This window comes from Martes martes (genome assembly GCF_963455335.1).
Source record: "Martes martes genome assembly, chromosome: 5".
Taxonomy (NCBI): domain Eukaryota; kingdom Metazoa; phylum Chordata; class Mammalia; order Carnivora; family Mustelidae; genus Martes; species Martes martes.
Window position 1 is genome coordinate 132,407,480 of NC_137892.1, and position 17,046 is coordinate 132,424,525.

At 39.7% G+C, this 17,046-nt stretch overlaps 1 protein-coding gene across 1 annotated transcript in view; it reads right to left on the reverse strand.

Moving 5' to 3' along the window:
* The window catches only part of CCDC152 (coiled-coil domain containing 152), a 32,465-nt gene extending 23,275 nt beyond the window's left edge, over positions 1-9,190 (reverse strand). Inside the window, exons 1-3 of the mRNA XM_080804755.1 lie at positions 9,122-9,190; positions 6,959-7,052; positions 5,121-5,226 (exon numbers count right to left, since the gene is read on the reverse strand). Coding sequence (XP_080660881.1) covers positions 5,121-5,226; positions 6,959-7,045 — 193 coding nt within the window. The 5' untranslated portion in view covers positions 7,046-7,052; positions 9,122-9,190. The remainder of the gene's footprint in view (positions 1-5,120; positions 5,227-6,958; positions 7,053-9,121) is intronic.
* Between the last annotated feature and the right edge of the window lie 7,856 nt (positions 9,191-17,046).

Here is a 17,046-nt window from a genome sequence, read left to right on the forward strand (position 1 = left end):
AATATTTGCTGAGTGACTGATCGATAGACATGCAATATTATAGTAAACTGAAGCAAGAAAAGGGTGGTAAAGCTCTGGCCTGAAAATAACGTTATATTGCTATTCTAAGTGCTTTGCAAATATTGAGTAAGTTAGCCCTCCTAACCCTTAGGGGTAGGTCCTAATATTTGCTTCATTTTACCTCTGAGGAAATGGACACGCAGAAGTTTAGTAAATTGCCCAAGGTCACACTTATAACTAGTAAGTGGTAAAGCTACAACTTGAACCCCAGCAGTCAGGCAGTAAAGACTAGAACTTAACTACTCTACTATCACAAAGAAGACCAGCCCAGGAGCACTCTTCTAGAGTAATATGAACTGGTTGGAGGCCCTGGAAAGAGGACAGGAACAGAATCAGAGAAAGACTCTTTCTGATGGTGATTCCTATTGAATTTTTACTGAAGCTTCAGGAGCGCAGGCTGCACTAGTTTAAGTTTACAATTACACTAGCTAAATACATAGTGATGAAAAGTTCACAAAAGAGTAACTTAATATCTTTAAAATCTTAAAACTTGTAAAGTTGAAGGACAATTTTCCTTTTTTTTTTAAAGTAGGACAATTTCAACTGAATGTGCTTGGCTGAACAGCTAATAAATATTCAGTTTTATTCTTTCACTCAGTTTTAGAGGCCCAAGATGGACATTCAGCCAGTGTGCACCCATATGACATGCTGACTGACTTTCGTTCTAGCTGGGCATCTGTTTTGATAGTTAAATATTAAATAATGTATTTGTATCTAATAATGAAAAGTTATCTAGTATAAAAATATTAAATAATGTATTTGTATCTAATAATAAAAAGTTATCTAGTATAAAAATAATACCAATTATTGAACGTTCACTCTGCCAGGTATTACACTAAGTACATTATAAACATTACCCCAATTAGTTTTCAAAATGCTACTGAGAGGTTGGTATTATTAGCCTGATTTTATAAAGAGGGGGGCAGTCACCCACAGAAGTTTGGTTACTTGCCCAGGATTCCAGAGTTAGTAAATGGAAGGGATGGACTTGAACATAGGTTTTCCCCATTTCAAATCCCGCTGTTAATCTGCTTTTCACTACTTCCTCAGGGATTATAGGGTATGCTGATGAAACCATGAAACTTGGAGTCTGAGGGACAAGAATAGAGTTTCCTCTTTTTCACTCTCTAGCTATGACACCCTGGACGATTTGTTTAAACTGTTTGATCTTTATATTCTCTATCTGTAAAAATAAAACTATGGATAATACCCTTCCTCCCTCACATATAAGACTAGTCTCATATACATGACAGTTCTGACAACCAAATGAGAAAACAATACTTTCTAAATTTATTGACAAACATTCAACACTTATTGTTTTTGTTTCTCTCCTCTGTCTCTCAGGAATTTGTATATACCTCCTTTCCTTTGCTCATTTCATTTTAGTTGTTTGTGGCTTCTCCCACTAGACGGTGAACTCTTTCAGGTAAAGATCATTTCTTATTAGCTTTGATATTTCTGTCATCTAACATGGTGACTATTTCATAGGTGTTCAATAGTATTTTTATTTATTGACTGAAGGAAAGAACCAATACCGTGAGGGGAGAATAAAAAACTTCGCCTTTCAGTTAGAGGTCTGCACCAAGTCTCTATGTACTTTTTTCAACTAATGAGAGTGTTTTGTAGAAGTTAAAATCTTTATGCAGATATAAGGTTCTACTATTGTGGCTTTTCACTCCTCCATGCATCCCCTCTACCATCCCCACCACCCACTCAAAGTTCCCAATATTCTTTTTTTTTTCCCCCTCTTTTTGTATTCCCCAGTAACAGAATGATGGTTAATTCACATTTGACATAGCCTACTTCATATGCTGCTATGTTAGCTGCTACGATTAGAAGATTAAGGGGGTGCCTGGCTGGCTCAGTCAGTGAAGCATGTGACTCTTGATCTTGGGGTTCTCAGTTGTGAGCCCCACCATGAATGTAGTGATTACTTAGTATCTTAAAAAAAATTGGAGGCATAGACTCTGCCATCATTTCTCTTTTTGCCTCCTAGAGGAAATAATCCAGCAATTCATGAAATACGGTGGCTGAAGCTCTCTCAGTACAGTTGACCCTTGAATAAACATGGGGGTTAGAGGAGCTGACTCTCGTGCAGTTGAAAATCTGAGTGCAACTTTTGACTCTTCAAAAACTTAACTACTGGGGCACCTGGCCGTCTCAGTTTTTAGAGCATGTGACTCTTGATCTCAGGGTTGTGAGTTCAAGCCTCACTTCGGATGTAGTTTACTTAAAAAAAAAATGTTTGGGGCACCTGGGTGGCTCAGTCGTTTGGGCATATGCCTTCAGCTCAGGTAATGATCCCACGGTCCTGGGACTCGAGTCCCCCATTGGGCTTCTCGTTCTGCATGGAGCCTGCTTCTCCCTCTGCCTCTCTTTCTCTGCCTCTCGTGAATAAATACATAAAATCTTAAAAAAAAAAATAAAGTTTGGAATCTTTACTAATAGCCAACTGTTGACTAAATCCTTACTGATAGCATAAAATCTATTAACACATATTTTGTGTTATGTATTATAGCCTATATTCTTACAATAAAGTAAGCTAGGGAAAAGAAAATTATCAGAAAAATCACAAGGAAAATACCTTTACAGTATTTCACTGTACTTATGAAAAAGCATGTGCATATAAGTAGATTCATGTAGTTCAAACCTGTGTTTTTCAAAGGCCAACTATAATCAGCAAATTGGAAACAGAACCCTGAAACTGAAACTCTGATTTTTTTAAATGTGTATTTTCAAAATATGAACACAAGGTGGCTCTCTTGACACGTTTCCCCCCAAAAGGAAATTGGTTCAATAAAAACTGTTTATAAGATAGAATACCATTCGTTATTTTTTTTTTTTTTAAGATTTTATTTATTTATTTGACAGGTCACAAGCAGGCAGAGAGGCAGGCAGAGAGAGGGGGAAGCAGGCTCCCCGCTGAGCAGAGAGCCAGATGCGGGGCTCATCCCAGGACCCCGGGATCATGACCTGAGCTGAAGGCAGAGACTTTAACCTGCTGAGCCACCCAGGTGCCCCACCATTTGTTATTTTAGAATAAGGGCTTTTAACAAACATTTAACAAACATTTTTTTTTTGCAAATATTTACCCACATCATTTCTGTTGGATTTTATAATGAATACTGTCCTGTTCTTAAAAATTAGCATTCAGAATATTAAGCTAGTTCTTAATTATACTATTGTATAATTTAGTAAATACATGTTTATTTTGAGCTCAAATTTAGGCTCTGCCATTAACTAGCAATTTGAACACTACCTATTTCACAAAGCACTTGGAAATGTTGAATACAATTATGTATGAAAGGTTTTTTTAGCACTTGGCTCTCAATACTAATTATCATCTCAAACTGGCGGAAATTCTTTATCTGGTATCAAATGTAGAAAATACAATATGATGGTCTCGTTCTTTATTGTTGAAATCTAATCATATATGTAGTTTTTTCTAAGTGAACTAGTACACACTTGGCTCTGTAAGCTGTTATTCCCACTAGTTCTTTTACTTCTGTGTATTATCCAGTGAAAAGGCCATCAGATTGAGAATAAGTAGAACTGGATTTTTAAAAAGGTATTTAATTATTTTTTTCAAATAATAAATACACATGAAACACAGTAATATAGTTAAAAATGATTCTCTCTCCAGTCTCTGGCCGCAGGCTAATCAGTTTCCCCCAAAGCAAGCACTGTTACCAGGGTGCCGCTGCTTACCTTTCTAGAGATACACAGATGTGTAAGGCAGAGGATGTTTTGTGTGTACAAAGATATTTTCATAAAAATGATAGCATGCTGTGGTGAACATTGTTGTTTTCATTTACTGTATCTTGGAGATTATTCTGTATCATATGGAGCTACTTTATTCTTATCAGCTGCTTAGTATTTCATCAAATAAATGTGCCATAATTTAATCAGATGACTGTCACATTTGGAGAGGCCTTCTCTGCACTAAAAAACAAACACACAAAAGCCCCACAAAAACCCATATTCTCTTCTATTTTTTTTCTGTGGTTTCATTTTTCCCCCCACTTTTTTTAGTATGGTTTTCTCTAAATATATATCTTGAAAAATCAGGGAGGTATTACAGAGAACAGCCAAATATCCTATGCCCAGTTTCTCCTATTAACATCTGACATTAGTATGTTTTTTAATAATTAATGAACCAGTGTTGATACATTAAGTAAAATCTATGTTTTATTCAGGCTTTCTTAGTTTTTACCTTATGTTCTTTTTCTATCCCAGAATCCCATTCATGGTACCACAGCACATAAATTCATCATGTCTGTTTGGGTCCTCTTGGGTGTGATAGTTTCTCAGTTTTCTTGTTTTTGATAACCTTTGCAGTTTTGAACTGTGCAACCAGATGAAATTGAGGGAATTCAGGCTCCCTTGACTTCTCCAGATGCCCTGAACTGGTTGCACAGGAAAGCCAAGCACTACCAGGCTTTAGGGCTGCCGGTGCAGCTAAAACTTGTTTATCTGTGTGTAGTCCCAGACCACTGTGCCTCAAAGCAAGGCGACATTCTCAAAGAGCAGCACCTTGTCCTGCAGAGAACCCAGGCTCTCAGGCTCCTGGCAGGCCAGTAGGTGGGCAAAGAAGGATAGACCAAGAGCAGGGCCATGGCAGGGAGGGTAGCTGGCTGCTAGAAGCTGAGAGGTACACGTGGCCCAGCTGTCCCAGAAGTAAAGGGAGAGCTTTGCACTAGAACAGCTCATTTTGGGTCCTAAAATTTTTGACCCATCTGAAGTTTCTTTTGGTGTCATTGTGAGGCAGGAATTCAACTGTTATTTTTATCCTTGGTTTTGAGCCTTCGATTTGCCATTTCTTAGTTTTGTGGCCTCAGACAGATTAACTTCTTTCATTCTGTGTTTCTTCATTACTGAGGTGGCTTAGTAATACCAATCCTATCCATCAGGGCCATAGTAAGGATAAAATGAAATGATAGCCCAGAAAGCTATACGTAAATTTAAAATATTTTACAAATATATGGTATAATATTAATCACCATTTTACCAAAAAATACTCTCATTAGAATTAGTATTTCTTTAGGCAGCAAAGAACTAACCTTCTTTAATTGAGACCTCCTTTGTTTGCATTACTTTTAGCAAATAGTTAGTTTTTTCCAACTGTATATCCAGTATATTATTCTTTCCACTGGTTTCTATCATTTTCTGTAGAAGAAATAACATTATTACCAGAGCAATACTGCTATTTTAATAATTTTTTTTAACCTAACATGAAGACTAACGAAAATATAAACCACTTAATACCTAAAAGTCTAATAATTAAAGTCTGGCATATATTTTATGCAAGTCAACTTCCTATTTTTAATTTTAAAAGTAACATGGGAAAAAATTAAAACAGACTAACAGTTATAAAGAGTTATGAAAATCAATAGGACTAAACTTGAATCCCCTTATTTCCAATTATTTAATCCATAGTCCTCTGGTTAACAATTCCTTACATATATTTCCAAAGTATTTTATGACTATACAACTCTAGGAAAGGATCATATTATACTCTGTTCTACACCTGGGTGTTCCACTTAGAACTGTTATCTTGGAGATGATGTCATATAAGCACATATAGGTCTACTTCATTCTTTTTAAGAGCTTCATTGAGTTTCGTTTATGAGTATATTGTAATTTGTGTTGTTTCCACTTTTTTGCTACTACAAACAATGAATAAACATATCTTTTTGGTATCTTTATGCATCCTGTAATAGCTGCCATATACCCTTGAAAAGCTTCAAAAATCAAATTCATTGTATCATCTAGATCTCTACCCACTTTCCTATTCTCTGCTTCTCAGTTTCTCAAAGCAACTCCCTGACATTAAATTACTTTGTCCATAAATCTCATCATCTACATGTATCTCTAAGAGATAAAATTCTTAATACAATCACAATACCATTATCAAGAAATCAGTATTTCTTATTTAAAATATTTAAGGATAGGATAGATATTTCTGAATAATCTCTAAAAACTTTGCATCAATTCCTCTGCCACCAACAATGCCTCTTGTTTCTTTCTTTATTCTCTCATTTTGGTAAGAGTCACTTGGTTAAGAAAATTCAAGTTTATCATTTTAAAAAAGTTCCTAATGTTACCTCAAAATACCCATCATCATGATTATATATATTATGGTCATACAGTACTGTGCAGAGGAATAGAAGGAATAGAGAAGAATGATAAGGAGAGAAAATAGAGGCAGGTATTATTCCTCTTCCCACCTTTGCTTCAAAAACTCACTCCTCAAATATTTCCTTTATCTTCCTACATCTTTTTTTTTTTTTTTTAAAGATTTTATTTACTTATTTGACAGACAGAGATCAGACAAAGTAGGCAGAGAGAGAGGAAGCAGGCTCCCCGCTGAGCAGAGGGCCCGATGCGGGGCTCGATCCCAGGACCCCGAGATCATGACCTGAGCCAAAGGCAGAGGCCCAACCCACTGAGCCCCCAGGTGTCCCTCAGATGTATCCATTTTTAGGCAAAAGAGAAGGAAAAAGGACCAGATTAGGGAAAAAAAAAAAAAAAAGAATGAGTTAGTCGTAATGGTAAGACATTGAGGATTGAGTCTCCTTCAATTCTTACTAAAACATTCCTGGGTTTATGGACATTTTGAACATTTAAGTATATATTTCCCCCTTAACTGTAGCCAAAGTATATCAACTCTTTCCTTGTCCCAGGAACATTTTGATGTATTAGTATAAATGATTCAAAATCAAATATATTTTAAATATGGATTTTAAAAATGAGAGAAAGGACTTAGCAAAATACATTTCCACTTTCTTTACCTTGCTTACTTTTTGGTACATTTTTCTTTTTTCCCCAACTCCTTCCACTGGCAAAATCTGTTTCACTTTTTCCTTTTACACTACAACTGTTTTATATCTTTACATACCTTTTCTATCTGTGAGAAGTCATCTATAAGTTTGTCAAGATTCACACTGCTAATCTTTTTCACACATTCTTCGCTGCTTTCACTCATGTCTAAACTAGTGAAGAGTAAACAAGATGAAAAATAGATGAAATAAACAAAAGCTAAAGCATTATAATAATGGTAATAACTCAAATACTGAAGTTTCTGTATTTCACCCATGGAACACCTACTGGAGCTCCATTGCACTCAAATTTTTTTTATACTCATTATTAATAACAATCATATGCATTTAGTCTTCCCCACTCCTCTCCACTTGACTTTCCCAGTCAAGTTTTCTCTAAGCAAATCTAAAACTAGTGCAATGTTATGTGTATATGTAGAAGTTATTTGTTCCTATTACACAAAAAACTATGCTACTGTTCAACTCATCTGGCCATCAGTATGACAGGACTTAAAATCTGGTGTATTATTAAATCTGATGTGTGACTTTTAAATATAGGTATTCTTAATTTAAGACGTTTAAAATATTTGTTAACTATCATGCCACAAATATTTTTTGCTGTATTTCCTGGTAATACCAAATTATGTATGCTCCTGTCCCTGAAATTCCCCTGGGTATAACCAGCTAACTGTTTAAGTGAAGAATGAGTTTTAATCCTATGGAACCAATCATAAGAAATTCGACAGAATTCCAGAGGTAAACTCATCCAGTCAGGATGAAGAAATTGACTTTTGCAAAACTGCCAGCATTTACATTTGGGGGGAGGAGAGTGTCTAGAAGTATTAGGATTAATACAATCTAAAAGTATGGGACAATTGTCTTTAGGCTTTTCACAAGCGAACTGGAAGGAGAAATTACAAATTTGAAATTTAGGCTTTCTAGACGGAGGAAAGAGCATGTGCCAGTGCTTGGTGTGTGAAAGTGGCAGCAGCAGCGGGTCCAAAGTAAAAGGTAAGTAAATTCCTAAAGTAATTACCTACAGTAATTTTAGGGGTCATGTTCTTCTTTAAAATGAGGTCCATCAAAACAGGGGTTGCTCTAAAATGTGTTAAAGAAATCCCATTTCCTTTCTCTTTTTGATATTATATGTCATTAACAACTATTAGTGGTTTTTAAGTGAGAGAATTTTAGCTATGTATTTTCAGTTTATTGAGTTATTATCCTTCATCACATTTTCAGGTAAAACTACAAAATCCCTTCGGAAGCTACAACTTGATCTTTAAGGCAGGGGAATAATTGTAATAGCATCCCATGATAAATCCAGCAAAATTCCTTTTGGGGTAAAATTTAAAAATCACTACTTGATAAACTTATTCTTTAACAGAACTACAGGATAATTTGAAGTAGTTAACGCAAAATTTTCCCTCCCAACTTTTTTTCTTTTTGGTTCCTAACATTTTAAATAAAAAAGGTTTTTACTTCGGTTCTCAGATCCCAGCTCTTGAATTAAACTCATTTTAGTTTGATTATCTCCCCACTCCTTCGGTCTAATGCGACTCTTGGGAGTGTTTTTCTTCATAAAACCATCGCCCATATTCCGCGGGCTGTTACTGCGTGCTTTCCCTCGTGGGTGTTTGTCACACGGGCTGCAAAGCCACCGGGTGCATTTCGAGGTGTCTTCAGAGCCTCCCTCCCTCCCCTCCGATTTCCTCGACCAAGATCTCTCCAGTGGATGCGGCCTTCTTGCTCCTGAAACTAGCTGACAAGCTGGTGATTCCGTGCCTGTCACATTCTTTGGTGAGAAGCAGAGACTGACATGTGACCTCTGCGGCCCAGCGTCAAACATCCCCTCAGGTGGGTGACAGCCCCACTCTCTGCCCCGCCCTCCACCCCACCCCCCTGCCGACTAGCATGGGGCCTCCCTGTCCCCCTTCCCCCACGGGGCTCTGAGGGGCCTGTGCTCCTCCTGCCAAAGGATGGGCTCGGAATCTCCTCTTCTCCCCGCCCTGCTGCCCTCCACGAATTCCCTCAGTCGCAGCCCGGGGCGCCGCTCCCTCCACCCGCATCCGGGGGGCCAGAGGAGCCCAGCTCGACTGCGGGCTGGGCACCCCCGGGCCGAGGGCAGTTGCTGGGTCAAAACGCTGCTAGGGGCTGGGAGACTGTGAGGGGGGTTGAAGAAAAGAATTTCCAAGGGCAACGTGGGAATTTCGAACCCAGCGACAAAAAGCCTGGAGCGTACTTGCCTCGGCTCACAGGTCCCCCGGGTTTCCCACGCCTCCTCCTCCTCCGCGTGCAGGTCCGTCCGCACCGCTGTCCCCTCCCCGGAAGTCCGTTCCCGCAGCAACAGGTCCGCCCTCCTCCTGGCCCCACCTGCGCCTCCACCCGCGTTCCACCTCCTCTCCTCGCTCACCTGCTTGGCCCTTGCTCCCCTCAAGCATCTAGCGCGTGCTCCTGAGAGGTTTCCTCTAGTTTCGAGGACAGGACTCAACACCCAGTGGCTGCCGGATCCATAATTATTTCCCCATCAAAGAATAAATCACATTGGCTTTAAGTTTGATCAGTGAGTCAGCACTGTTGAATAAATAAACTATTTATTCGAGAAAACTTACGAAATAGACTTATGAGGTACAGAGACTGTGCTAGGTGATGGAGATGTGGTCCAGGGTTGGCTAATGGATCTGTTCTCCCATCTACAAAGCTTTGGTAACGACAAAGCTCTCGGTAACTTAATGGTTAGGGGCATAGACTGTGTGGATTCCAGCCCCAAACTCCTGTTTATCAGCCTGGTGATCCTGGCCTGTTTTTAAGTATACCTGCCTCCAATCCGTAAAATAGACATTAAATAATAATGCCTACCTCGTGGGGCTGTTGTAGTAATTAAAGAAAACGATGCATTTTAAAAGAGCTTAATGCAGTTCTTGGCATAAAGTAAGTATTCAAAAATATTAATTAGTATAATTTAAAAAATTTTGGTCAAAAGCAGTTTGAAAGTGTATCCACTGCCAACTTTGCCCCCCCCCCCCACCTTTTTAAAGATTTTATTTATTTATCTGACAGAGAGCGAGAGAGCACAGGCTGGGGGAGGGGCAGAGGGAGAAGCAGGCTCCCCACCGATCGGGAGCCCAATAAGGGGGCTCCATCCCAGGACACGGAGATCATGACCTGAGCTGAAGGCAGATGCTTAACCAACTGGGCCACCCAGGTGCCCCCTCAGCTACTTTTTTTTTTTTTTTTTTTTTTTAGTAGGAGATGAGAGATATGTTTTTACTAAGTTCATTTTCTGTAAAAGCCAAAATTTGGCAAGCAGATACATGTGGACTGTAATAGGATAATCCATACTTTATTATCTGAAAAGCAGTACAACATGGTGGCAAGAGAGCTAGGGCAAAGTAGGAAACGGGAGATGGAGTCCTCTCTCTGCAGTTAGTAATCTGGGAAGGTTGATTCATCTTAGCAAGCACCCTCCTCCCTTTTTTAATTTTAAAATAAGAGCAGTGGACTAAATAACAAAGCTAAAATGCTAGGATTTAAAACTGTTAATGATAAAACATTGCTCATCAAAATGTTTAAAAATGTCTTTTCTTGTGTTTTTTAGCTCATTAATTTCACACACTATATAATTTATATGTATCTATTCATATATATGTATATATGTTAGAAGTTTTTTAAACTTCTGACTACTCAGTAAGCTTTCCTTGACATTAGCAACAACACATAGAGATATTAAAAATGTCCTTTTGAATTGTTGGTTCTACCCAATTAGCAGATTTAAATGTTCCATGTAACCCATATCATAATGCTTTTGGAAGCAAGCCCATTTTAAGGCCCATCTAAAATGCTACCTTCTCCATAAGGCATTCACTGATCATAGCAGCTGTGACCTACCTTTCCTTGCTCTGTGTTCCTATTACACTTTGGACCATGCTGGCCTTGTTTTACCTTTTGTTAGGACCGTCTGAATTGCTATCTTTCCTGCTATATGATCAGCTCCTTGGGGGAAGAAATTTATATATGTATATATACATATATATATAAAATTTCTCCATAGTGTCTAGCATAGTCAGAATAAATAGAAGTGAACACACTGGAAGTCAGAAAAATTTAACTTGATTTTTCTAGTTTGAAATGAGTCATAAGCTTCTCTTCTAGTGTATAGATACTAGCTTTTTCCTACAGTCTAGTGAGTCCAAAATAGGTTGTCAATGAGAAACTATATGAGCTTCCCCTGATTTTATTTTTAAAAAGGGAACGCCTTTCACAGTTGTATTCAGTTTTATTCATCATCCAACCGAGAAACAGAAAGGATTCTTTGAGTATTTGCTCAGAAACTGACTGGAAAACCTAAGAGGAATAAATTACATTATTGTCCATACTAACAAAGGGGGAGAATAAAGAAAGCAATGTTTGAATCCTTTAAAAAAAAAACAAAACCTCAATTTGGAAAATAAACATACGAACCTACCCAATTGTAAAGAAAAAACCAAAACGAAACAAAAGCTGAGGCTACTGATTAATTCATACAAGGTTCTTAAGATGAGTGATACATTGATTTTTTTTTTTTGTTACAGATTATTTTATTCAAAAATATGTAAGTACTCGCTAGGTACCAGCTATGGAGGGTTTAGGCACTATGGAGAGAAAGACAAGATACTCTAATTTGGACCTTAGGTCTCTTAGGATTGGCTTCTTAAGACCATGAGCACTTATCCATCTATCTAGTCAAGAAATACTTTTGGGCACCAAACCTGTTCTGGCATGTGGGAGAAAAGGAAAAAACATGGTCCCTGACCCCAGAGGGCTTACAGTTTTGAGAGGAAAATAGATAATAACAATAAATAAAAAACTGTAATAAGAGCAAAGAAACACAAATCCAGGATACTGACTTAAAAAGTACATGGGAACTGCTTTAGGTATGGTGGTCAAGGGAAGTCTTGAGCAGATGAGATGAAAATGAGACGTGTAGGGTACATCAAAAAGTTAGCTGCGGACAACAGACAAATGCCAGGGTTGCCTTTCTCACCTTCTTGCTCTCTTGACACACTGCTCCCTGCTTTTTTTTTTTTTTTTACCAGATTCCTATTTTTCAGTATCTACTTCTGAACTATACTGTCTTGGCTTCAACTGGCCGTGGTGGGGGAGGGGGCTCCCAGTCATTAGGTGAAAGCCATCCTTTGCACCAGCTCTAGGATCCTGTGGAACTATGTTATTTGGACTCACCCTCTTCCATCCCTATATGGAGAGAGGAATTTGGACATGATTGCAGGTTAAAGCCTAAACCATCTAGAGTTTTTTTGTGCATGTGTGTTTTTTTCCTCACTGGAGATAATCTGCCCTTGATAGAAGGAAGTCATTCTTTCCAGTTCTCTCCCCAGGTCTTCAGCCATCTCCCTCCCTGAGTTGTGCTTCTGGTTTACACAGCTGATGTTTTCAGACTGTTTCGGAAGATTTTCTCTATCTTTTTTTTGTTTTGTTTGTTTGTTTGTAAGTAGTAGATTCCCTCTTCCACTAATTTTCTGCAAAATTTTATTACATGTTCTTGATGCAGTTCAGGCAGACTTTGACGTTTTAGCTGGAGCTTTTGAATTTCACTTTCAAGCTGAGAAAGTGAAAAGCCACTTTGCTTCTAAGTTCTCTGCCTCTTGTCCATGTCCTCAGCCCTTCTAGCCTGACCCCAAATTTGCAGTTACTCTCTTAACCTGATCCCATCTCCTTAGGGACCATCTCTTAGGAGGTCTTAGATTCCACCCCAAGTAAATTATTAAAAGATTCCCTCTAATCATACATTTGTCTGGAAGAGGAGTTCTGGGTGGTTTTCTTCATTTTGATACATTCCCTGATAGATTAGCACTCAAACACTGCCCCAGGTGGCTTCCTCTTAACTTGGCCGTGCTATAGTGGTCCAGGCAAACCCATTCTCCACCTTCAGCAAGGTACCTTGGAAATTTCATTGTCTTCATCCCTTCTCTGCCCATTTTTTTTTTAAAGATTTTATTTATTTATTTGGAGAGAGAGAGAGAGAGAGATCACAAGTAGGCAGAGAGGCAGGCAGAGAGAGAGGAGGAAGCAGGCTCCCCGCTGAGCAGAGAGCCCGATGTGGGGCTTGATCCCAGGACCCGGGACCATGACCTGAGCCGAAGGCAAAGGCTTTAACCCACTGAGCCACCCAGGCACCCCCCTCTGCCCACTTCTTAATGCTCATTTTCCCTGATCCATTTTCTTATTCTTACTTTCCACTAATCTCTCTTAGTGGCATCTAGATCTCCCATGGCCACTATTTACAAGACACTATCTGCAAGGGAATTGGTTCTTGTCTTGATTTTTAGGGCACCATTGGTTTGTAACCATCCAGGGAGCTTCCCTGTTATAATCAGAAACCTGCCACCCCCTACTCCGAGGGCAGGGAGAGACCAAAGAAAGAGGCGAGCCATTCCAGCTTGGTTGGTGACAGTTTGAATAAACAAAGGGAACTTACAAAGTTTGTCTTCAGGGGAAGCGAGATGAATGGACCACCGAATTTACCCGCTGAACCTTAGAAGTTTGCATAGAGACGATAACTAGTTTCAGTCATGTATACCATGCAGGTGTTCTCAACACCACATCATTAGCTCAAGGCTGTGTCCTCAAGGTTATGCAGCCTCTAGAAGTTAGAAAGGCAAGTGGAACCCACCCTTCAAGGACAGCAGAGGGGGGTGAAGAGCCTCTGAGTACCCAGGTCCAGCTCACGGGACAGTCTGCAGTCACATCTTTTCCATGACCATCCCCAACAGGCACTTTTCACTCTGAATCTCATGACCAGGTTAATAGAGGCTTTCAGCTTGATGGAGATTGAAGGCATGTAATTTCTAGTAATACGTATTATACATTCAAATATAAATCTCCTATTTTACCTTAAATTAGTTCATGAATCTATCTTGCCTCTGAATTGTAGTTGAAGACCGGGAATTAAGCTCTAAACATTTTCCTGTATCTAGAATGTGGGAACAACTTTGATGAAGTAGTTTGCAGACTTTACTGGAAAAATGGGCTTAGCCATCTCCTCTGAGATTGTGTTCAACCTTCACTAATGGAATTTACCTTTTCATAAAGAACATGTTCTGCTCCATGGGAGAATATCTTCGTGACATATGTTCTTTCTCAGACTGCTCGTGGAGGCCCAGAGCTCGTGTTCCAGCAAATGTCAGCAGATGTTCACTTTACCTGGGAACTTTTTCTACAACCCACCCTCTCCACCCTTCTCCATCACGAGGAAATATTTCTTTACTTCTTTCCATAGTTAGAAGGTATAGAGGGAAGTCTCAGGACTTTTCTGACTCAACAGTAACATTTGTGGGTGGTGAGGGTGAAAAGAGGAGCCCTCACTAACCTGCCTGTGTTACTCTCTTGGCGGTCATCTTTTAAAGTTTGTGATCTAGGGTTACGGTTTTTCTCTTATCTGGGTCTTGTTGTTGTTGAACTTGGTCATTGGTTTCACCTAGGTTTTGTTCGTCTTGCTAGGTTATGGGGTGGTGGGATTCTATGATTGGTTTCTTATCTTGCATCTTTACCAAGAAGCATCAATAGCGATTTAATTGTACATCGATTATATATACAGTTTGAAGAGATTTAAGGAGACAAATATGCTTGAGTATCATTTGCAACTCCTACGAAGCATTTTATCCACTGGCTTCATACGCGTTGCCCGATTCTCAGATTTCTTAGTGTCACTCTCTCCTCTGCTACATGGCATGCGTTATGAAGATTTCATGTCCTTTTCTTAATTGATATTGCTGCAAAAAAGGCAATTTCCAGTTCCATTTAAGTTGATCTAGTAATCCCTACAGAGTTTATATTTGAATTTTAAGGAGGGAATTTAAAGCCATAACCCGTCCCTTCAACAACTTCATCAGCTGGTCTGGAGCCCACTGGGTGATTTCTGCTTGCAACCAGGTCTCCATCAGGAGCGGCCTTATTTGCCAAAGTATGTTGAACCCTCTTAAAGACTTGTTCTGTGACAAATAAGACAACAAGGGGAAATAAAATACACTGAGAGCCAACACGACTAATTTCATCATCAGAAACCTGAACTACCACAGAAACCTAAGTTACCATAGCTTCACAGACTCAGCTGAAGAGTTAAAAACCTCATAGCTGTTGGGCTGAAGGCACCAACATTTCCACCTGGGTCTTTGGGCCAAACACTCTAAACCAGCTCCCAACAATGAAGTTGATTCCATCACAGCTGTTATAGAATATTAGAAAATAATATTGCCGAAAACAGGGAGAAGGATGGGAAAATAAGCACACAGGAAAGAAATGGAGATAATTAAATGCCACCTGGATCCCCTTGCTTACTGAAGGAATAGAGAGAAGTCAGCTGCCTAGGGTTAGCAAGTGGTAAAATGAGACGGACTCTGGCAGAATACCTTCTAACCAATTGCAGAGGGAAATGGGGTTGAAAGATTTTATGACTGGACCTAGACTTAAAAAAAAATTGAAGAAAATTCAACATCAAATCTTTCCATAGGAAAGGCTAAATGTGGCTGAAAATGCCAGGCTTTAAATCTTTTGACCACAACAGGCTACATAATTTGTGGCGCCTTGTGCAAAATGAAAATGTGGGCCCCTGTTTAAAAAAAAAAAAAAAAAAAAAAGACGACGAAGAATTTCAGAACAGAAGAGCAGAGCCTTAAACCAGGAATAGGCCCTTCTCTACATGGGGCTCGGCCCTGTGCTACTACATGCGGCACATACCCATGAAGCTGGTCCTGCCTCTGACTTCTGTGCTGTCATCCCAGTTTTGTACATTTTTCAAGCTCCCCTGTTTGTTTTGCTTGGAAGTTTAAGAATTAATCTGTGCTGAGAATGCTTGAGATGCCGAGGAGGAGGGGATACGGTGCCCCCTGTAGACTTCTTTGGAGCATTGCATAACCTCCTGAGAGGAATGCCGGCGTTGTGTTCCCTCTTGAGCTTTATCACCAACAGTCACTTGTTTATAGCCATGAACCAGTGCAAACAATTCTTTAAAAAGATCTCAGAAACCATTGTGTCAGCGACCTATTCAGAATGATACAGGTGAATCTGGTTATTCCAAAAATTTCTTTGTTACGATCAGGGGAGGGAACCTTGCTCTTCCTGGTCAGATTTGATGGCTTTAGGCCCATAGAGGATACAAGGTGCGTGGGGGTGGAGAGGGGAGGTGAGACCACTAAGTCATTTCATGGAAAACAGCCTACACAGACTATCAAAATCTTCAGACCAGAGTTAAAGCTCAGAGTTTTGATTAAGGATTGTCTAGGTTGAGACAGGAGTTAGAAGTGCCTAGCGGGGAAACTCTACCACAGGCTGGGTCACAGGACCCCTTTGTGATGGGCCCCCAAGGTAAGGAGGATAAACTTTACCTTGATGGCAGGCGGAGGTCAGCAATGGCATGACCCCATTTATATTTTAGAAAGATAGTGAGACCACAGGTTATGGAAGAGAAGTTTGGGAAATCTGACAGTAAAAGTCTAAACTTTTAAAAGAGAAATTTTAAAATTCAAGGAGTATGGAGAGGTTAAATCTTGGTAAAGGAATGGGTGTTTGGAGTTCAGAGAGTGGATGTTTAGGGCTTAGATATGGTGTGACTTTTAGGTCATCATAAGTGCTGACTCCATTATTTGATATGGGGAGTGATGTCGTTTTTGAATGTAGGTGAGGTTTGGTGCGCTGAGGTCTGGAGCCCACGGCCAAGAAAGAATTCTTGAGACCTCCGTGGTGCAAAATGGTGGTTTATTACCACAGGGGGACAGGACCCATGGGCAGGAAGAGCTGCTGCACCAGTGTTGTGAGGGGTGGCTGATCATGTACTTGGGAGCTGGGGGAGGTAAGGAAAAAGGTTTTCCAAAGAACTTTCATATGCTAACGAGGAACTACAGCTTCTGGTGGCCCAGCCACGGCCAAGTTAGGGTAGTTTTCCCTCTAGGAAGGCATTAACCTGAAGACAGATGGGAGCTTCCTGGAGCAACCACTCTGCTGGCCTCCAGTATTTGTCAATGGGCTGCAGGTTAGAAGGACCTTTAGTTTTATCTACATTTCCTTCTGGAAGCTAGGTTATTGAGAAGAACGCTTTTCTCTTTGTAAATTACTAAGATGTTGTAAACGGAGGGAGGGTCCAGTCCTGCAGGATAGTGATCTGTTAAATTAACCATTT